This window comes from Stegostoma tigrinum, chromosome 3 (assembly GCF_030684315.1).
Source record: "Stegostoma tigrinum isolate sSteTig4 chromosome 3, sSteTig4.hap1, whole genome shotgun sequence".
NCBI classification, from domain to species: Eukaryota; Metazoa; Chordata; class Chondrichthyes; order Orectolobiformes; family Stegostomatidae; genus Stegostoma; species Stegostoma tigrinum.
The window spans coordinates 11,032,992-11,056,889 of NC_081356.1; the positions used below are offsets into that span (position 1 = coordinate 11,032,992).

General features: G+C 42.4%; 1 protein-coding gene across 4 annotated transcripts in view; it reads left to right on the forward strand.

Moving 5' to 3' along the window:
* Positions 1-23,898, forward strand: part of tmod1 (tropomodulin 1) — an 89,498-nt gene that overhangs the window by 31,135 nt on the left and 34,465 nt on the right. For all 4 annotated transcript variants that reach the window (XM_048527994.2, XM_048527992.2, XM_048527990.2 and 1 more), the window contains exons 3-4: positions 4,820-4,976; positions 16,663-16,782. In XM_048527994.2, the coding sequence (XP_048383951.1) occupies positions 4,820-4,976; positions 16,663-16,782 (277 nt within the window). The remainder of the gene's footprint in view (positions 1-4,819; positions 4,977-16,662; positions 16,783-23,898) is intronic.

The window sequence follows — 23,898 nt, forward strand, 5'->3', positions numbered from 1 at the left end:
TTTTAAAATGATTGGTAAATGAAAATGTGATAACAGTGATTTAATGCAGTGAATGCTCAGATCTGGAATGTACTACCAGAGATTCCGGTGGGGGAGGATCAATCATGGCTTTCAACAGGGTAAGCTCCTGAGAGAGAGAACTTGCAGACCCTCCAGAAATAGATGAGGGAATGGAACTAAATGTGACGTTCTTGCAGACAGACAGCACAGACATAACACCCCAAAAGCCTTCCTTTGTGCTGTAATCATTCCATGCTTCTCTGATTTGTAAGTTAAGAATTAACACGGAAGTTTCCTGTCAACATACGAGCCCCTTTTATGCACAGAACTATTTTTGACGTATCTAGACACTCAACTAGTGCAGGAATATACCTGAAACTCCTGCTGTGACTAATTTTCCAAATCTCACCTTTTGCCCTAAATGTCAAAATCCTGTCACTTGCTTTCTGTGTGGTTGTAATTGAATTGTCAGATTCAGCATGTTATATTACAACAGACTTTAGCATGGTATTCATTATACATAATGGTTAGAGTAGTTTTTTAGTTGTACATGGGTGGGAAAGCCAGTGAAAACCTCTTGAAGAGCCTGTTATGTGATAACCATTAAAGTACGTCAATGTGAAATGGTAATTTTTCAGATCACAGCTTTACAACAGACATGAATGAAGGGGTCTGGGCTTTACAAAGTCTTCACACTACAAATGGACACTATGTAGTCCATTCTTTTCGGATCATGTGCTTGGCAATGCAATATTTAACATTACATCATCTGTGGCCTTGTAGCTGTTATTCTGGCAATCATTCTACGCTTGTTGCCTGCTGCATAGGCAACACCGACTGTTCAAACAGCCGCACAGTGATTCTGACTGTTTTATCATGCACCTGACAAAAAAAAAGTTTGCTAACACCTTTCTCCAATCAAAGGGTAAACGAGTAATTGTCCCTAAGATCAGTTGGATGGAATCTGACAGGGCTCTGAGTGATGTGGGCAATGGGGAGATTTGTGACAGAATCAGGTGAAGCATCCAGTGATGGCTTCTCAATGTTGGCGGCAACTCAGTCTGTCTTTCTTGCTTTTGACTTGCAGTGTGGTGAAGTTCTCACTAGGTAGCGGCAGGTTGTCAATTAAAAGGGATTATTGTTTGATAAGCACCTTGTTACCAGCCTAGCTTGCCCTTATTAATATTCAGCTTCCCATCTTACTGAATGTGCCGAATAAACTAGATGCTGAGAAAGCTCAATGTGGAAAGTAGAGTGGTACCTGGCAGGTTCAGCTCACCCACACCTGGCATTTTGATCCAACGCCACATAGCACCTCAGGGCACCAGGCACATTCATTCCTTGTCCATGGACATGGACAGTCTCTCATGATCATTGTGACACCTCTCTGCTACAATGGCAGGCTACTCAGGGAGCACAGGCTTGCATACCAGGTACCCAACTCTCAGACTGAGGCAGAGCTGCATCTCATGGCTATGCATTAGCTGTCTTAGTGCTCACTCACCTAGTGCCTACCTACATGCTCACAGCATCCCTGCCTCACCTTGTCTTGCTGTGCCTATTAGAATCTCTGAGACAGGACCCTAGGGCAAATGCCTGTGTGAAGTTTGCACATTCTCCCTATGATGTGTGGGGTTCCTCCGAGTGTTCAAGTTAATTTATTTAACCATGTAGGTTTCCTCCTAGTGCTCCAGCTTCCTTCCAAAGTCCAAAGATGTGCCCAGGGATGTGCAGGTTGAGTGGATTAGCCGTGGGAAATATGGGATTATGGGATGGGGTGAGTAGGTCTTTGTAGTGTTAATACAGACTCGATGGGCCAAAGGATCTCTGTCTGCACTGTAGGGATTCTATGATTCTCGAGTGCAAGTCTGTGCGAAGAAGTAGGCCTGAGTGTGTGCTCATATTCTGATACATATCAACCAATGAAAAGAATTAGCGCCCTTCAATTAAATGAGAATTGTTTTAAAATAAATCTATGCTTTGAAATAAGGCAGGCAAAATGGATATTTGGTGATGCCATTTCTTTTGGGCACTACCTTATATCTGATAATTCAATCACACTGACCAAAGTTATCCCAATTTCAATAGCTCATCTGTGCTCCAGGAGCTGATCTGGGGGCACAGTTGGCCACCTGGTTAAATAAATTAACTAATGTCAGCTCAGCTTCCAGCTCCTGTTAGCCTGGAGGCTGCATTGCTCACAATTGTTACTCGGGGAGGTGATGACCCAATGGTATTATTGCTGGACTGTTAATCCAGGGACCCAGGTAATATTCTGGGGACCCAGGTTCAAATCTCACCATGGCAGATGAATCCAATCAAAATTTGGAATTAAGAAGCTAATGGCCACCATGAATCCATTCCTAATAGTTGGGGGGAAAGCTGACCTGATTCACTAAACTGCCATCCACACCTGGTCTGGACTACACGTGACTCCAGACCCACAGCATTGGGATGGCCAATAAATTTATGTGGGTAAAGGGTGTAAACTCCACACAGATAGGCTCAGTGGCCAATACTACTGCCTCGCAGCAGTAGGGTCCTCGGCTCAATCCCAGGTGTGGAGTTTGCACATTCTCATTGCGCCTGCCTGGGTTTCCTCTGGGCGGTCTGCTTTCCTCCCACAGTCCAAAGGTTTGTAGGTTAGGTGGACTGGCCGTGCCAACTTGCCATAGTGTCCAGGGATATACAGGCTAGGTGGATTAGCCATGGGAAGTGCAGGGTAACAGGGATAGGGTGGAGGGTTGGGTGTGGATGGGCTGCTATTTAGAGGGTTGGTACAGACTTGCTGTGCTGAATGGTTTCTATCCACACTGTAAAGATATTAGCTGTCACCAAAGGCTGGAATCAAACCTGGGACCCTGGTACTATCAAGCAGTAGGTGCTAACCACTGAGCCACTGTGCTGCCCCCACGTAATTTCTCAACTTGTGTAAAATAAAACATAGAATTTCAGAAGCTGGGAATCTGAAACAAAAACAGAAACCACTGGAGAAGCCCAGAAGGTCTGGCAGTATCTGTGGAGAAAGAAACTGAGTTAATGTTTTGGGCCCAGTGACCTTTTATTAGAACAGAAACGTTAACTCTGCTCTCTCTCCCCCCACAGATGCTGCCATGTCTACTGAGTTTTCCCAGGATTTTCTGATTTGGCCTGAATAGCCAGATATACATAACCTACAAAAGTGAGACATATTGATGAGCAGATTTGAGCAAACACGATAATGCTGGGTTTTGATTGTTGAGATGGAAATTAATTGTTGTGTTGTGCAGCTTGGTTGTCTCCTAGTTTGTCCTACCGAGAACAGTGTGAATGGATAAAGAGGAAAGAGCTGATGTGTTACAGAAAATTGTCAAAATTACAAATGTAGGATTACCATGCAAATCATTCCAGTATTTGTTTCATTTTGTTGCGGGTTTCTCTGTGTTTCAAGTATTCTTACCAGTCAGAGATTGTCCCAGTGAGGCTTCTCTCATAAAGCGAGGCTGTAAAAGATAATCATTCTATCACATTGATCTGAGGCAGGAAGGAAGCAGATAGTTGACAAAAGGAAAAATTCAGCAGGAGGCTGATTGGGATTGACCGAATTTAATGTATGGCGATAGACCTCTTGGAATGGTTGAAGGTCGGTAAGAATATTTTGGGTGTAAATGCACTTTAATTCAATGCCTAGGGTTACTTCAGCAATCTGAGCATGGCTGCTTCATATTCGACATATTGCAGGAGAACATAAGCTGGAAGGGCTGTCATTAAAAGGAGTTTGGGTGCCAACAGTTTAGATAAGCTGCCAAATAGACAGTGTGACGCTTCTGACTTACGCGTACAGAAAACACAACTTGTGCACTGGGGAGAATTACTGAGCTCTGGCTAGCCAAGCCTAAAGGCCAAACACGTTTCTATCTGCTTGTGTTCATTGCATAGATTTTGTTTTTCCAATTCTGATTTCATTTTAGAGCCGAGTTTACAATTTGAGAAAAATTCATGCCTTCCTCAACATGTTTTGTCAGCTTTTTGAACTTGATGCATAAATCCTGCTCACAAACTAAAAGCAGACTGAATGGCTTAGTCAACTGCACTGTTTAGACATGTCACACCTACGCATTCTGATCTGAAACAAGTCCAGTCATTTCTCATTGAACTTTGAGGAGCCTTGGAGAAAGTGTCCAGTCAACAGTCCTGATGAACACAGCCTGCTCCATCACACAAAACCAACCTTCCATCCACTGACTCCATCTACACTCCCCACTGCCTCAGGAAGGCAGCCAACATCATCAAAGACCCCTCTTATCCCAGTTATAATATCATGCAACCTCTTCCCATATGGCAGAGATAAAAAAGCTTAAACACACATGCCAACAGGTTCAAGAATAGTATCTTCCCCGTTGATGTTAGACTGAGAAACGGACCTCTCAAATTTCAAATCTAATGTTGATCTTTCCTTCTGTGCACCTTCCTTGTAGCTATAACTTTGTATTCCTCGCTGTGTTCTATCACTCTACGATCTTTGTATGGTCTGATCTGCCTGCACTGCACAAAACAAAACTTTTCACTCTACCTAGGTACATGTGACAATAATAAATCAAATCAAATCGCTAAATTTGGAGAGATTAAATTGTAGCTTTGTGCCCCTGGAAAAGCACCTTCTTCCATCACTCACATATCTCATATTGATCTATTTTCTCAGATCCCTTGAATTCACAATGGGTGAGATTAGGTTTGTGCCATTAATCTTTACAGCAATCCAACAACTGTTCCAACTGGAGATATAAAATAGTATGTGCAGCCTCTGGAGAAAACATGAACTTTTCTTTTCCTGTTCCAGAATGACCTTCTACCTGTAGGACTAAGGCAGAAAGATCAGACAAAAAAAGCACCGACAGGCCCATTAAATAGAGACCAGCTTCTGGAGCATTTAGAGAAACAAGCAAAGGAGTGCAAAGACAGAGAGGACTTGGTTCCCTACACAGGAGAAAAGAGAGGTAAGCAATTGTTTAATGCCGTTATAATATTTGTAAACTCTGTTTCTAAATTAACCGTCTGCGATTTGTACCCCAGACTATTCTAGGGCTGTGTGCTAATAGTAGCCAGTAGATCATTTTGTATGTGAAAATCCATCCGGTAAAAGTCAAGGTGTGAAATGAATGACAACTCCTACCTCTCATGTTTTTCACCAACTCCTCACTCTGTATATTTGAGGACATGCTTCACTTCCTCAAATTCAGGGAGCATTGGCACGGCTTTGCTGAGACAAGCTTCAGGATTCACATAATAACAACAGAAATACTCAACAGATTCGGCACAGAGTTAATGTTTCAGGTCAATGGCCTTTCGTCAGGACATAGTGTATAACTGTGCGCAAGTGTTTGGATTCTCGACCCTTCGTTGTGCCTCAGCATGCTAAGGGAGCCTTCAGTTTAACCTTCTTAACCTGGAGGTTATTCAGCAGCTGCTGGGTGTTAGTGCTTATTCAGGACTTGCTGGCACATTTGTTCCTCCTTAAATTCTCTGAGTCTTGTTGTACCATGCCTGCATCATGCTGTGGCTGGATCCATCAGTTACAGTTCCAGTAATCTAGGTGGGAAATATCAGAAACAGAACAGGCCCTCAGTAATGTGTTAAGTCAGATGGACATCACAGTCAAATACGAGTTTAGCATTGCCCTCCATACAGTGGGACATAGAAGATTCTGACAAGGAGAGATGCCTTGATACGGACCTTTGACATAGGACCCTTATTCCAATGATTGCAGCACATGTTGCAGCCATACTGCCATCCCATACAAGCCCAGGAAATGGAGTGAGATTACTGAAATCCTCCTCCAAGGAGAGTATTTGGTGTTTACTTATGGATCAAGGTGAGAGATAAGCATCCCCATGACCTTAAATGGCAGACGGGATCATGGATTGCCTTTGCGAATTATGGCCTGATGTCACGCTTTCAAGGCCACCAATGATTACAACCTCCTGCACAAAGGTGACTAGCTTCACTCTGCACTGACCAATGACATGACCAGCGTGTCATGCCACAGAGTTGGACAGTGCATGCCTTTCACATGCAGGATATTCTGATTACAGATGACTTCATCTTGTACTGTGTGAGTGCCTGATTGATGCAATTGGCCCTTGAAAGGCCTCACCAGAAAGTCAACTGGACTCACCACAGAAACACGATGGCTATAAAAGCAGGTCAGAAGCTAGGAATACTGCGATGAGTAACTAACCTCCTGACTCCCCAAAGCCTGTGCACCATCTACAAGGCACAAGCCAAGAGTGTGATGGAATACTCCCCACTTGCCTGGATGAGTGCAGCCCCAATAACGTTCAAGATGCTTGACACCATCCAGGACAAAGCAGCCTGCTTGATTGGCACTACAGCCATAAGACCATAAGACATAGGAGTGGAAGTAAGGCCATTCGGCCCATCGAGTCTACTCTGCCGTTTAAATCATGGCTGATGGGCATTTCAACACCACTTCCCTGCACTCTCCCCGTAGCCCTTGATTCCTTGTGAGAACAAGAATTTATCAATCTCTGCCTTGAAGACATCCAACATCCCGGCCTCCACGGCACTCTGTGGCAATAAATTCCACAAGCCCACCACTCTCTGGCTGAAGAAATGTCTCCACATTTCCATTCTAAATTGACCCTGTCTAATTCTAAGGTTGTGCCCACGGGTCCTAGTCTCCCCGCCTAATAGAAACAACTTCCCAGTGTGCACCCTTTCTAAGCCATATATTACCTTGTAAGTTTCTATTAGGTCTCCCCTCAACCTTCTAAACTCTAATGAGCACAATCCCAGAATCCTTAGCTGTTCATGATACATTAAACCTACCATTCCAGGGATCATCCATGTGAATCTCCGCTGGACACGCTCCAGGGCCAGTATGTCCTTCCTGAGGTGTGGGGCCAAAAATTGAACACAGTATTCTAAATGGGGCCTAACTAGAGCTTTATAGAGTCTCAGAAGCACATCACTGCTTTTATATTCCAACCCTCTTGAGATAAACGACAACATTACATTCACTTTCTTAATCATGGACTCTACCTGCAAGTTAACCTTTAGAGAATCCTGGACCAACACTTCCAGATCCCTTTGTACTTCTGCTTTACGAATTTTCTCACCGTTTAGAAAATAGTCCATGCTCGTATTCTTTTTTCCAAAGTGACATCTTGTATTTTTAGTTAATCATTTGTGGGTCCTGGGCATCGCTGGCCGGGCCAGCATTTATTGCCCATCCCTAGTTGCCCTTGAGAAGGTGGTAGTGAGCTGCTACCATGAATCGCTACAGCCCTCCTGCTGTGGGTTGACCCACAATGCTATTAGGGATGGAATTGCAGGATTTTGACCCAGCAACTGTGAAGGACCGGCGATATGTTTCCCAGTCAGGATGGTGAGTGGCTTGGAGGGGAATTTGAAGGTGGGACTGTTCCTATTGTATCTGCTGCCGTTGACCTTCTAGATGGAAGTGGTCGTGGGTTTGGAAGGTGCTGTCTAAGGATTTTTGGTGAATTTCTGCAGTACATAGTACAGAATGCTTTACTGAGCGTTGGTGGTGGAGGGCATGGATATCTGTGGATGTGGTACCAATCAGGCAGGCTGCTTTGTCCTGGATGGTGTCAAGCTTCTTGAGTCTTGTTGGAGCTGCACCCTTCCAGGAAAGTGGGGAGTATTCCATCATACTCCTGACTTGAGCCTTGTAGATGGTGGACAGGCTTTGGGGAGTCAGGAGACAAGTTGCTTGCGCTGTATTCCTAGGAATTTCCTATTTCCATTCCTGAAAATGCATACAAATGTAACTCCTGTTGCTCACTTCATTCCTTGATTCCTGTCTTGCTGTTCAAACCTTAGGCGGAAACTCGGACTTTCTTTCTCAAAATTGAGAATCTCATTTTTCAATCTTGCCATATTTTTCTAGCTGGCTCACCAGGTACGCACATCATTCAGACAGAGAAAAACATCAGCCCCTGATGCATATTTCTTCCACTGATCACCAGTGTTCCTTTGAGTATTTCCAATCCCTCCTTGTTCCCATTTGAACAAGTGCCTGTCTAGTTCCTGCAATTGCGAGTAATTCTTAAAATAAATCAGTGCTTAGCATTGACAAGGTGTGTGCAAGATAGTTCAAGATCTGAAAGTAAAACTAAGAAATTACCTGACTAATCTCTCTTCTGCAGACTGCGTGCTTCCATTTCGTTTCAACAGACAGTTTACTGTAAGTCCATAAAATCCCATTTGTTCAATGTCATACCTTAATGGAAGTTAAATGGCGATATTCTAAGCCTGTCATTGCTGGGTTTTGAACACGCATTCAAGATTCTCATTCTAGGTCTTTGAATTATCCCATTGGGATAGGGAAGCGATTGTGATACTGCACTAGAAATTCACCTCTCTTATTCCAAGCACCTGGCCACATGCTATTTGAATTTCCTACCTTGTTCCCACACACTGGGCTCTCTGGCATCAGGCTCCAGCAGTATTCCAGTGAAGGTCAATACAGGCTCAAGGAAATTTTACAGCCCAAGTTCAGGATTCAGTTTAAGAATTTCAAACTGTAACCTTTGCCCCCCCTTTCTGTTTCCATATTTGATGAACTTTCCACAAGGAAATTCAAAACTTTCCACCACACAATCTTTGAGCTGATCCCATATCTCATAAGAAAAACAATCTATTTGATCCCTTTTTCAGACTAAAAAGGAGTTATTTTGCCTTCAAATACAAAGCTCCCATAATATTTCATGTTTCAATTTATAACTACTGTAAACACACTGGATGGCATCCATTTGTCAGAAGCTTCACTTACTGTATTGTTATGACATCCTGTGGTAGCGCCATTATTCTCAGAGTCATCACAAATGTGAAAAGATTTTGTTAAGCCATCCAGTTACCCTGACTGACAAACTCTGGTCAAAAGATTACACACCACCAATTTGTAGAAGAAACCAGAACAAAACTAAAACGCACAAATAGTTTTCAACCAAAGATAACAAAGAAATATGAGTTACTAACTTAAAACTCTATGTTTCTAACCCTTCTTAATTATCAAACCACACACGCAGACAGGCTGAATGTAAAGACATGGATTTTAAAGTTGAAGAGAAACAAGGTCGAATGCAGTTCTATAGTTCCAGTCTGGATGACAGGACTTGATAAGTGGTCTTAGTTCAGTGTCTTTCAGTTTCCCTTGATCTCTTTGTATGAAGTTGTTTGCCTCAAAGTTCAGGCTTTCAGTCATTGGTTGAGAATTGATTCTATGAATATCCCGCATAACTTCTTTTCCTTTGGCAGGGCCATGGAAATGGAGTGTGAGAACAGTTAGCAAGGAGTAGATTTGCTGGTTACCTTTCCCACACGGGAAGGAGAAGAGCCATTTTGATGCTTTTCCTTCAGAAGTTAGTTTCTCTAACCTGACCAGCCAGTGTCATTGGGCAGGTTTGGCTCAAACACAAAGAAATGGAGGCAATTTGGTCTGAATTTGTTACCTCCTCAGAGTAACAGAATTTCTCACATCCCTGTTAGCTCCACTTGCTTTGCAATCTGCAGACAGTTCCGGTAAACATGATTTTAAAACTGCACTCATTTTCCATACAGTCCCTTGGAGTCAAAGTAACACCCTTCTGGATATAGTCCGCAGTCAAAAATAAATAATTGTAAAAAGATGTGGTCTTCACAATGCAACATTTTCTGGAGAAGCTCGAAAACTATTAACGTAGCTTTTGACTTCCAAAAGTTGGCTTTCACACGCCCTCTCTTATAGCAACTGCATCAAGTTAGTCTTCTTGAATACACAGTGTGGAGCTGGAGGAACACAGCAGGCCAGGCAGCACCAGAGGAGCGGGAAAGTTGAAGTTTAGGGTCAGGACCCTTCTTCAAAAATGATTTTCTGAAGAAGTGTCTCGACTCAAAACGTCAACTTTCCTGCTCCTCTGAAGCAGCCTGGCCTGCTGTGTTCCTCCAGCTCCACACTGTGTTATCTCCGACTCCAGCATTGGCAGTTCTCACTGTCTCTGAATCTTTTTGAATACTGTCTTTTGTACTAATCTGAGAACTAACTGTCTTTTCATTTCTGCTATCCACATAAGCATTCTGTTCATTATCATTGCTCCTTTCTCTCCAGTTTCTGCCTGCGTTTGCATACAAAGGCTTACCGCCCTCTATGTTTTTATAGATGGGGCCTGACTCCTAAATGAATACTGTTTGCAATTTCTTTCAATTACAACAATTCTGAAAGGTTTTCAAAATCTTGATTAACTTCATTGCTCTTATTATCAAGCAGACACCATTTCTTTATCTTGAGCAAATTTTTCAGAAGCCTGATTCTGTCACTTCCTCAGGTTTCTACATTTTTGCCTTTAAACTCCGAGGACTAACTTGCATACATGAAATGCAGCACTCTTAACAGTATCATAGTCTTCTGACTGCTTGTTCATTAGAAGGCTTCAAATAAACTTCCTTTGCTTTTCCGACCAAAACACTTTGGAATAGAATTGTCCAAATTTCTCGTGGTCTCTCTAATTTTGTTGGACCTTTCTCAAATTGCATGAAATACATATTTATGTCTTCACCACATTTAGCCTCCAGGCAAATACAACTTGCCAAATCTGCCTGTTACTGTCAGTCCTTGTAATAAAAATGCTTGTATATCAAGTTCAAATTCCTTGATTTCCTTTTCTTTGCAATTCTAATTCAACGTTTTACATTTCCCATTTTTGTTCCTTTCTTTCCAGTACAAGTTTCTACTTTTGTCTCTATCTCTTGACTTTCTTCATTTGAACTGAATCCAAGCCACCTCTGTCTGCATTTTGTCAGGAATGCCATTTCTTTCTTCAAGGTTCACGTACTGAGCCAACACCCCAACCATTCCTGCCTTGTTATTGCCCATTTTTAAATCCAATTTTAACTTTTCCACCCATTTTTAGAATAATCTCTGTTAATGGTTGCAATTTGGCCAAGTCCCCTCCATAAGACCATAAACATTCGAGGAAACCTTCAACAGAGGCATAGGCATTTTAATGTTACTTTGAATACAGCAGAAATTACTCTGAGAGCTTGTCCATTTAAACTCCTGTTAAACTAGTGCACTCATCTTAGTCTTGGATTCAATATCCTGCCACAGCCTCCCCAATTTGCTACAGTTCCCATAATGATCAATAATTTTTGAAAAGGAATTCAAGTTTCCAGTTAATAGTTGAATGGATGATGCAACAAAAGTTCAAAATGTAAGATGTAGACTGATGAACAAAGTAAAAGCATTATTTCATAAATGTCATTTTGTAGGCAGCATATACTTTAAACTACAAAACAGAACTTATAACTCAACTCAAAAAAAAGCAGCATGTATAAGTTGCAATGTTCTGAAAGCAGACCTTCAATTTTTCTAGAAATGGCCCGAAATGATTTTTAAGTTCCCAAGGCTTTACTTCTGTTCTTTTCAACTCTTATCCTGGTAAAGTGTAACCCAGGACAGTGTGAGTATTAATTGAGATCCTCTGTGTATACTAGGTCAACCTTGCAACTTTATTATGCCTCATGAAGTTGTTCTTTCCATTCTTTTCATGAACTTCCACATGCATTTCAACCCAGTGAACCATGATACTTCTGGTCTTTAGAAACACTCTTTCCAAACTCTGGCAGGTTAACTATAACATTTTCAGAGACACCTCAAAAATTATTCATCTCTGAAAACACCTGAAATGCAGGTAGAGGTACTGATTAGCTATACTGAGCTGTACTGTTCCCGTACATCAATCGATGTGCCAACGCATAGCTTCCACTTCTTGGAGCTGTTATTTCACATGGACTTCAGAGGGTCCACACAGCAGCAAGAGGAATTAGAGGGAGCATTGCCTGAGAGCCCAATCATCTTTCATTTTGGAACTAAATGGAATGGTTACAGAGCAATTTTTACAGCCTGACTTTCTCAACACTTCGTCTGGGCTTTGGAGATTCTCAGTCTCTGCTGTTGCCACACTGAGGTTGATACTTATCTTCTGTGTCCTAAAAGACAGCTTTTGGTGTTTTAGCTTTTGGTCCATAGACTTCTACAAATGTTTCATGAATAAATATCATAAGTGGCTAAGAGCTTCCAATAAAATGGAATGCCACTGGGCAGTAATATAATGCGTGCCTGGTTGCCTTGATCATGAAGCAAAGTTTATGTCTGGCTTGGTCTGCTGTCAGTACAGTTTTTGTTATTTAACTGTTGGTTCTAAAAGCAGCCATAAAGATCCTTATCTTGAAGAGATAGTCATCATGAAAGAGGGATACTTAGATGTGAAGGTTTGTGAGGAGAAAATAAACACCTTTATTGTATTTTTCAAAACATGGCATGTTACTTTCATGAAATAAAGTCAGTTTTTTCTGTAAACATTAATAAGTGTTACTGTCTCATCGGATTCTTCACATTCTTTTCAAGTGAGACCAGTACCAACCTTAATCCTGTTCTTTTGATCTCCCTCTCTCTCTTCCCCTCTCTCCCTCTCTTCCTGTCTATCTATCCCTCTCTCTTTCCCTCTCTCTATCTCTCTCTCTCTCACACACACACCCACACTCTCTCTCCCCTTCTCTTTTTCCTGCATTTGGAAGTCTTTGAAAGATAAATTTCTTTGCTCTTTCTTTGGAGCCTCTTATAACTCTGTCTTTCATTGATAATTCGTTGGTGTTTTTCCTTCCCTTGAGGCCTCCTGACTATTTTTTATTAAAGTCCTTGTACAGTAATACTATTGGTGAGGCAGTAGTGCAGAGTGGTATCACTAGATTCGTCAAGCTAATGCTCTGGTCCATGCGTTCAAATTGTACCATCACAGATGGTGAAATTCTGCTTTTGAAATATCTGGAATTTTAAAAAGAAGACAGAAGCCAAATGACAACCATGTAAATTATGTTAAAAAAATCTGGCTCACTAATGTCCTTTAGGGAGGGGAATCTGTCTTCATCAGGCCTACATGTGACTCCTGACCCAGAGCAATGTGGTTGATCCTTGTGTGTGTATATACATATATAAAACGGACTCCCATCTAACTGCAGCCGGAAGACCTCCAACAGTGTTTTTCTCTGCTGTGCCTTAATGCTCACATCATAGGAATGACCATAAGAAAGTGCAGATTGTTATAATGTTTAGTGAATCATCAGTGTGTCGATGATCACCAGCATGACATTGGAGGTCATTGTTCTCTTTAGCCTGATTGAAGAGGGATTTCTATACTTGTGATTTTGTAACCTAAGTAGTTTCTTGAAAAGATAAATATTTCTCACCTTGAGTCACCTTGTGTTCCAGTAACACTTGTTGTGATATATTTTATCTTGTAATTGTTCTTCAGTCATCTAACGGCTGCTTCTCTGCCTTGACAGAAATAGCTGCAACTACATTCCATCCTCAGCTGTGTATTTATTTCTTGAAGGGATCTGCCAGCCAGTTGTCGAAAGGCGTTATGTTGCGCATTGCTCCGACTGAGTTTCATTATAACCAGTAACCAACACCCCCAACTCCTTCTCGCCTCAAGTTACTCGAACTTTCCTGGTAACTGATGTATCATTGTGCTAAATTTAGTCTCAGAATTGAATTTTCAAATTGTCAGTTAGAAATCCCTTACATTCTCCCACCTTGATCATTCCTCCTCCCTATTCGGGCCCCTACTCTTGCATCCAGTCCCAGAGGCTTTGGTCTATCTGACATTAAGACTGAAATACATCAAATCTGTTTAGGTCTGCGCTTTCTCCTGCCAAGACAATCCACTGCTTCAGGATCATCTGCGGAGCGAAGGTAAATTCTAACTTGCTTGCCCCACTGTCAAATATTTCCTTAAACCATTGCCCTTCCTCCTCCATCAATCCAGGGGCACACTGAACTCTTGGACCTCATTGCCACTAAAAGTGACTCCATTCGCTCAACTGTCTCTGCTACATCCCTTTCTTTGGCCATAAATTGCAGGCAGATAACAATGTCTTTGTTCCAGCACGTGTCCTGACATTAGTGCGGCACTGTGGGTCAGTGGTTAGTACTGCTGCCTCAAAGCACTCGGGTTCAATTCCAGCCTTGGGCAACTGTCTGTGCAGAGTTTGCACATTCTCCCTGTGTCTGCGTGGGTTTCCTCCGGGTGCTCCGGTTTCCTCCCACAGTCCCAGGATGTGCAGGTCTAGTGGATGGGCCATGCTAAATTGTCTGTAACGTCTAGCGTGCAGGCTAGGTGGATTAGCCACAGGAAATGTGGGGTTACAGGGATAGAGTAGAGGGCTGGGTCTGGGCAGGATGCTGTTCGGAAGGTTGGTGCAGACCCGATGGGCTGAATGGCCTCTTTCTGCACTGTAGGAGTTCTGTGATTGTAAGTGTGAAAATCTGCTGGTGTCTTCTGAACTAGGGTTCACATCTCGACCAAATAAACTCCAAACGTATGATTTAGGAGCAGTAGTGCTCCTAACATTCATTAGACAACGTCAACACGGGCCTTTTTTAATTCATTAACTAGATGACAGCATTGCTGACCAGGCAGCATTTATTGCCCATCCCTAATTGCCCAGAGGGCAGTTAAGAGTCAACCTCATTGCTGTGGGTCTGGAGTTGCATGCACGCCAGACCAGGTATGGATGGCAGTTCCCTTCCCTAAAAGGCATTAGTGAACCAGATGAGTCTTTCCCAACAATTGACAATGGAATCTTATTTCCAGATATTTTATTGAATTCAAATTCCACCATCTGCCGTGGTGGGATTCGAATGCAGGTTCCCAGAACATTATCTAGGTCTCTGGATTAACAGTCCAGTGATAATACCACTAGGCCATTGCCTGAGATCGGTATGACAGGTCGGCACAACATCGAGGGGCGAAGGGCCTGTACTGTGCTGTAATGTTCTATGTTCAACAAATCTAATAAAGATGCAAAAGGATGCAACGAGGAGAACAGATAAGGGAAAGGCAGTGGATGTGGTGCATTTCAACTCTTACAAAGCTTTTGATAAGATCCTACAAAAGAGGTTTGTGTGCAAGTTTAAAACACATGGGAATCAGGGGTAATATAAGGGGATAGGTTGAGAATTGGTTAGCAGACAGGAAGCAGAATGGGAATAAATGGACCCTTTTTGTAGTGGAAGGCAAACTACTAGTTCAGGAGAAGCCACACCAACAGAACGAATTTAACAACAAAGGGAGAACTCAAGCTTTTGCAGCAGAGAGAGCTGCATCCAGCAGCTTCAACTCGAAAACCCCAACTTCAGCAACTACACCCACTCATGATTCTTTTGTCCCCTTTTTTTAAAAGAAAACCCAAAGCCATTTACGCCACTTCCTATGGAGAGACACTTCATTACCAGGTTCACTAACTCTCTCTTAAAGACACGTATCGTCACTGCATGGGGTGGGGGTAGGGGGTTTGGGGGTTGAAGTCAAGGGGCCATGGCCTCAGAATATAGGATAGGCTATTCCACAATAAGATAAAGAGAAACTCCTTCATTCAGAAGGCAGTGAGCACATGGAAATTTCTACCACACAAGGCATTGGAGACTCATTAAAAAAGAAATAGATTTCTGAACACTAACGGCATCAAGTGGAATGGGGAGAGATGGAGAGAATGGTATTGAGGTAGAGGAGCAACCATGATCGTGGTGAATGATAGAGCAAACCCAGTGGACCAAATGACCTATCCCTGCATCTACTTTCTATGTTTCCATGTTTCAGTTTGGCCCTTTGCAATGAGACTGATTTGTTCATGGTGTGAATTCAACTTTCCTGATATCCTTTAATTTCCTTGACAAACAAAAATCCACCTTTGTCTTAAAAAGTGTTCACTGACCCTGCCACTGCTGCATCCTGTAGCTGAGAGTTCCAAAGTTACATTAGCCACTGAGAGAAAACAATTCTTCTCATCTCTGTCCTAAAAAGGGTGAGCCCTAACTTAAACAATGCCCTCCTTGATCTTGACTCACCCACATGAGGAAACAGCATTTCAAACTTGACTTTGTCAAGACCATTCTGGATCTTATAGATTTCAATCAAGTCACTTCTCACTCTTCAAACCTCCAGTGAAAAGAAAGCCAGCCTGTCCAATATTCCCTCATCAGACAACCCACTCATGACAGCTATCAACTTAGTGAAGCTCTTATGAGCTGAGCTGTCTACAACACATTAATGTCCTCTTTAAATAAGGAATTCAAAACTGAACACAGCGATCAAGGTACAGTATGTGTAACTGGTGCATAACTCCTTACTTTTTATGTTCACTGAAGGTAATATTCTTTTCCTATTCTTCCTGCCAAAGTGAACAATTTCACATACTTCTGCCTTACACTTCAGCTACTGGGTTTTCTGCCTCCTCGCTCACCTATCTATATTTGTCTCCAAATTCCTCAAGTCCACTTTCCACCACACAGTGCTTTTCTATCTATCCTAGTGTCATCTGTAAAGTGTGAACTTGTTATATTTGCGCATTCTTGCAAAGCCTATTAAACGGGCCGTTTTCTTTGTTTTTTTTAAGATCGGTGCATTCCTGTCATTTATTACTCAGCTCTAGCTGCTCCAAGAGGGTGATAGCAGTCAATTTTCTCCTCGAATCGCTGTGGCCCGTGTGGAAATGGAGTTCCCAACAGGGTGTTGGGGAGTGAAGAGTAGTTGAACTAGATTGTGTTTTTACTATTTGAACAGACTGATGTGTTGCCTTGTTATTCACTTCTTCAAATAGGGAAACCTTGGATCCCCAAAGAGAAGCCTGTGCAGTTAGTAATTGACAGTGTTACCCTGGAACCAGAGCTGGAAGAAGCCTTGGTCAATGCTACTGATGCTGAACTGTGTGACATAGCAGGTAAATGATGCTCATATTTGGGACTGGATTCACTTTGTAGTGCCATTTGCCAAAGATGAGACATTTTCACTAATGATTTATTCTTTTTTCTGTGACTGTTCCTTTGGGTGTATGTTGTTTTCAAATTTTCATGTGTCTACCCCTGGCTGTGCCAGGCTGTTTACTTCCTGCATTAGAGATGGCAGCTTTGCTCCTAGTTTAGGGTAGATTTGCAACTTCTCTTTACTATTGCAACTTGAGAAGTGGCTGTTTCCTTAAAATAGTCTGTGTCAATCATTATCCTCCGCACAAGTAATACTTCTCATTGCATATACCAGCTTGTTCCCAAATCCTTTTATCCCACAGAATCTTCTAATGTAAATTTCTATGTTAATTTGGTGACTGCTTCATTCATTAACCTGAGTAATACATTTCACAGCTTTATTGCTCTTTTTACAAAGGATTTTCATCATTCCTGTCTTAAACTCTTTATACTTAATCCTTAATATCTATACCTTTTCTGTCCAGTGAGGAAATCAGAACACTTATTGTTCTGCAATTAAAGATTATCCTCATGAGTCAAATCTATCAATTATTTCACTACTCAGATGATAACTTTCACCCTAACTGTTTCATTCTTTGTGGGCAGAAGCTCAAACTGAGATTGTGGAGTGTGGATCAGATTTGCATCTCCCCACACTTTTGGGACATCTTTAAGAATGAGACTATAATGTAAGGTGTAATATCAGCAGAATTAGCGATGATCCCAATAGACTTATAGTCGATGTCAGACGTCCCCAAGCTCCTCTGCCTCTGTTTGCCCACTCGGCTTGAACACTGGGAAGACAGGTCGGTGGTTCGGCTGTTCAAGAGAAGATAGGATAATGCCAGGCATTTCACAGGGGAGGAGGTGCCAGGGGAGCAAGGGGAGAGAGCAAGCAATAGTTTGAATGGCCATCTTAGCACATTGTGTTTCAGACAGGAAAGGTGATGAGAAAAGAAAGCACCCATGGAATAAAGATTCTATAAGGGGCAGTTGTCATCACCCAGGAGCCAATTTTCTTTTTAAGCCGGGATATTTTCACAGTTGTCCACAGTAAGGTGGACATTTGGACGAATAAAGGATAGATCAAGACACTTTCTGGACAATACAAAGTTAATAAAAAAGTTACAGTGGAATGTCCAAAGAGATTTGGGAGTATTGTCGGCGCGTCTGAGCACCACACCTTACGAAGAATATATGGCCTTGAAGGAAGTACAATGTAGGTTTACTAGATTAATATCTGGGCTTTAGAGGTTAAGTTATGAGGTGATGTTGTACAAGTTAGACCTGTTTTCTGTAGAATTTAGAAACTTAAGGGGTAAGCTGATTGAAGTCCACAAGATATTAACAGGAAATCACAGGGTATATAAAGATAAATTATTTCCACTGGTTGGAGATTCTAGAACTAGAGGAGGATAGTCTGAGAATTAGGGCCAGACCATTTAGGACAGATGTTAGGAAGCACTTCTACACACAAAGAATGTTAGATGTTTGGAACTGTCTTCCACAAAAGGCAGTTGATACTGGGTTAGTTCTTAATTTTAAATAAAGATTGACATAGTATGTGAAATATTTTGTTAAACATATTAAGGTATATAGGCCAAAGGCCAGTATATGGAGTTAGGCCACAGATCAGCCATGATCTCATTGAATAGTGGAATCGGCTTGAGGGGCTGAATGGTCTACTCCTGTTCCAATGTAAGGCAATAGATGGAAAGACTCTGTTTACAAGTGAGTAATCATTCTGAAGAGAAATGCGAAGAAAGAGGCAGTAGTCTTTTGATTGATGTTATCTGGGCAAACCGAGCTGGATGAGACAGAAAGAGGTGAGTGAGATTAGACCTCAGTCATGTCCTGGGCAACAATTTAGTGAGCTTAGAGGCAGAATCAGACGGGTTTGAAACAAAGTAGAGATGTTAATAGACCTGAAAAATAACTTGAGCTAAGTAACTTAAAATGAATTAACTGATTAAAAATTTTGATAGGGAATAAACGTTAATATTTCTTCTGTTCAGCAATCTTCACTGTTTATTTTTCAGCATTCATTCTGTTCTTTCGCAAACCCACGTCATCACTCATTTCATTTGCAATGTTCCTTGGACTGTAAGGTCATCTTCATTTCTAAAAGTTCTTCATTAATCATGTCATGTTGTAGCTGGTGAACATGAGACTGTACCAACAGGAATGTGTAACTGTGCCTGTTAGACACTGCGAGACCGTACCAACAGGAATGTGTGACTGCCCTGCTAGACACTGCGAGACCGTACCAACAGGAATGTGTGACTCTGCCTGCTGGAGAATGCGTGACCGTACCAACAGGAATGTGTGACTGTCCCTGCTGGACACTGTGAGACTGTACCAACAGGAATGTGTGACTGTGCCTGCTGGACACTATGAGACTGTACCATCAGGAATGTGTGACTGTCCCTGCTGGACACTGTGAGACTGTACCAACAGAAATGTGTGACTGTTCCTGATAGAGAATGCGAGACTGTACCAACAGGAATGTGTGACTGTGCCTGCTGGAGAGTGCAAGACTGCACTAACAGAAATGTGTGACTGCACCAACAGGAATGTGTGACTGCCCCTGCTGGAGAATGCGAGACTGTACCAACAGGAAAGTGTGACTGTTCTTGCTGAAGAATGCAAGACTGTACCAACAGGAATGTGTGACTGCCCCTGCTGGACACTGCGAGACTGCACCAACAGGAATGTGTGACTGCCCCTGCTGGACACTGTGAGACTGTACCAACAGGAACGTTTGACTGCCTCTGCTGGATACTGCGAGACTGTACCAGCAGGAATGTGTGACTGTTCCTGCTGGAGAATGCAAGACTGTACCAACAGGAACGTGTGACTGCCCCTGCTGGAGAATGTGAGACTGTACCAACAGGAATCTGTAACTGCCCCTGCTGGACACCGTGAGACTGTACCAACAGGACTGTGTGACTGTTCCTGCTGGAGAATGCGTGATTAGAGTTGGCTGTGCTACTGTTTAAATGAATGTATTCTGGGCTGGCTTCTTGCTGTTGGAAAGTGCTGCTGCCTGATCAACAGACAGAAGTTTTGTTCTGAGATTCTTCTGTTTAGTTTTCAATTTGATTCTGCTTTTTGATCTCCCTGCTGAGAATATTGATGCTGCTGCATGTTGGGTAAAGTTTGCCTGTGCTACTTTATTGGTAGAGTAAGCATGAGTGTGAAATTAGCACAGAGAGGAGGTTAACCCTCCATATTTTTATTGCGTGCAGCATCTTGTTACCAATGAAGACTGTCTTGCAGTTTGAGTATGCTGAATAATTACTATTACAGACATTTCCATCCATGACACAAGTTGTTAGGACTCCTTGCACTGTTACTAAGAATACTTCTCCCAGTTGTGTCCCTACTTCTCCCCATTTCTGACAGCAATGACTGGATGTGACACTGCAGTCCTTGAGCACCTGATGCAGATGGGCTATTCCATATGGAGGATAACGCAGTCAAACCCAACCCTGTTTCCATCTAAATCAAACACACTTCTCAGACAATGTTCCATGGCTCAGACTAGGAGCAGAAAGCCTGAATGATAGTTTCCCCCAGCCTATTGTATTGAAGAAAATTGCAGGCAATAGTTTTGCCAGTGTAAGATTGGCTGAATTAACGGAGACCAATTCAGGCCTGAATTCATCTAACCTGTACAACTTATTATCAAAAAAGATAGTCCTTTTACTTCCTCAGATTTTGAAGGTGCTTCTATCTGGTTTAACTAACAAAACCATGCTTTTTTTTTGTATCTTCACATCATGGAGCGTGCTGTCAAGGAGCAGAAAGGTTGAGAGACTGGTTAAGAAACTGATGAGCTGTAACATGGAGGATTCTTCTCTAGCTGCGACGATCCTTATACCAGCCATTAGGGTGGTTAGCACTATGCAAGGGGAGGACATTGTAAAGTCCCAAAGCATAAACACTGAAAGGAGCCATCCATTGCCAGCTGACAGGAACATCCTGCTCAATTCAGAACATAGAACTAATGGCATCATCTGAGAATTAGGGCCTGACCATTCAGGAGAAATGTTGGGAAGCACTTCTACACAGAAAGAGGAGTAGGTGTTTGGAAGTCTCTTCCACAAATGGCAGTGGGTACTGGATCAGTTCTTAATTTTAAATCCAATGTAGATAATTTTTGTTAAGCAGATGTATTAAGTGATATGAGCCAAGGGTCAGTATATGGAGTTAGGCTACCGATGAGTATGATCTCATTGATTGATGGAACAGGCCTCAGGAAGTGAATAGCCTACTTCTGTTCCCATGTTCCTGGGTTCCTGAAGCCGTAGGGAACTGAATTCCATGGAGTTAGGCTAACTCCAGAGGTCTTCAAAGTGGCAGTGGAGACACGAGCGTGAAGTCCTTGTGATCCTGTTTTTGTTGATAGCGCCGTAAATCACATAAACAGAAAGCCTGAACTCGGGACCACTGGAAATCAGTGTTAAGTTCAAACAGATCCCATTTTTGTTGTGCAAAGACTGTTAACATGCATTGTGGGCATGATGAACTGATGGAAGCGAAGTAAACATTCTTGAAGGGAATATCGGGTCTGCTTTAAGTGTCATGATCTGACGAGATTTCATTCCACAGCCCAAGAGAAACAAATGGGGAGCAATGCAGCTGCCATCAGGTGAAGCAAAAAAGACAGAGACAGTGCTTAACACGAAAGGGGTGTCCCATTAAAGACAGAAATTAGAAGAATTTTCTTTCTGTCAGAGGACCATTACTCTTAGAATTCTCTTCCTCCGACAGGCCATTGAATACTTTTAGGGCTGAGTCAGCTGGACTCCTGACTGACAAAGGGAGTCAAAAACATATCAGGTTAGTCTGGAAAGGGCAGTTGAAACCAAAACTACAAACAGATCAGTCATGATCTTGTCAAATGTACTACAGGCTTGAGGAACTGAAAGATCTATTCCTGTTCCTAATTGGGATATTTGCTTGTATGTGTGTTTAAAAGCTCCAAAAGCAGAAGGACTGAGTTCATGTTTGTGTTTGACAGTCTTAAGAGGCTATTAGAGGATTAACTGCCTCTGTTTTTACTGATTTGATGTTTGTTTGTTTTTGTACCAGAATGTCCGCCTGAGAGTATTTAAAATCTTTGAATGGGATTCGAGAATAAACAGTTTATTTTTCCAATATCAAACATGAATGAATGAGAGCTCTATTATGTTATTAAAGTTGAATCTTTTCATCGCCACATGTCTCCTGAGATCTGCCTGTGGCGGATGCTGGGTTGTGGAGGTAGTGGGATGTGAGGGATGAGGAAAAAGCCGACCAACAATGTTTTGTAAAACAGGGCTGATCTCAGAGAAATGAGGTGGGCCTCCTAACCAGCTTGCCTCAACACTCGTCTGCCTACCTGGCTGCCCCCTGAGGCGTCAGGCTTGAATCCCTCTGCCCTCACCCTGAGCATTTGCTTTTGATAGGAGATCATTACAGCATGCCATGTCAGGAAATCACAGAAAGCCTGGCCCCTTAACTGTATTTGCAAGGACTATCTGGAGCAGGTTTGCAATTGCTATCCGTGAGCCTAAAGCTTGCTGCATTCAGATGTTGTTAGACCAATTCCATTGCCACTGAAGGAATTTATGGGCTTTACCCATTCTTCAGTGTACTTTGATCAGGGCATTGTGACAAAATTAATCAGTTATTTTCCTAGATGGAAGATGTTTGATACGGTAGTCTTTATTGGTCAGTGTATTGCGTATGGAGTCGGGAGGTCATGCAGTGGCTGTACAGGACATTGGTTAGGCTACTTTTGGAGTATTGCATGCAATTCCGGTCTCCCTACTAAAAGAAAGATGTTGTAAAACTTGAAAGGGCCCAGAAAAGATTTATAAGGATGTTTCCAGGGTTGGAGAGTTTGAACTATTGGGAGAGGCTGAATAGGCTGGGGCAGTTTTCCCTGGAGCATTGGAGGCTGAGGGGTGACCTTATAGAGGCTTCTAAAATCACGAGGGGTATGGACAGGGTGAATAGACAAGTCTTTTTTTCCAGTGTAGGGGAGTTCAAAACTGGACGGTAGAGGTTTAAGGTGAGAGGGGTAAGATATGAATAGGATATGTAGATAGGTAAATAGATAAGGCCCTTTCCTTGGAGAGGGGGAATCCAAGACTAGGGAGCATAGGTTAAGATGAGAGGGGAAGGATTGCAAAGGAAACTGAGGGGCTACTTTTTCACGCAGAGGGTAGTGTCTGTATAGAATGAGCTGCCAGAGGAGGTGGTGGAGGCTGGTACAAATACAACATTTAAAAGGCATCTGGATGGGTATATGGATAGGAAGGGTTAAGAGGGATGTGGGTCAAATGCCGGCAACTGGGACTAGATTAACATAGAATATCTGACAAGTTGAAGAAAGGGCCTGCTTCCGTGCTATACATTTCTATGACTCTATGACCATGATTCTAACTTTACTGCTACAACATTGCAAAGTTTGTTGAACTGGATGATAATGAGGGTAAGAATCTCAGGGGAAAGAAATCCCAGGCAGAGTTCTCACTTGCTCATACTGGATTGCTAGCCTCGAGTTAGGATCATGCAGTGGTCGATTGATCGTCCAACCCTCAGCACCTAAGCTCAGAAATGTAAGATAGCTATTTATGGAAAGCTTTGGCAGAATCGTGCATCAGGAATGACATGGGTCACAGTCTGCCAATGTCCATATCAGTGCCTGTAAGTAGAATTATTTTAACATTGAGTTGAGTTAATACCTGGATACTTAAAGCAGCATAGAGCCCTCTTCAAAACTTTGTCTCTAAATCAGCAAGTGTTTAGAATCCTTGCTACACGTCATGGAAATATTTGTGCTATCTTCAATAAATCATCAACAAATGTTTGCAGTGTAATTCCCACCCGAATATAGGTCTTGGCTCAATTAGTAGTACGATGCTTCTGAATAAGAATGTTGTGTGCTCAGATCACCCACTCCCGAACGTGAGCACTCAACCTAGTTTAGTGAAGAGCTTCAGTGCTGCACATCTCTTTCTGATGTTGACATTCAGTCTAGGCCACACCTCCATGTTCTGGTGGATGGAAAAGGTTTGAGGAGAAGCACAGGGTTCTGGTGG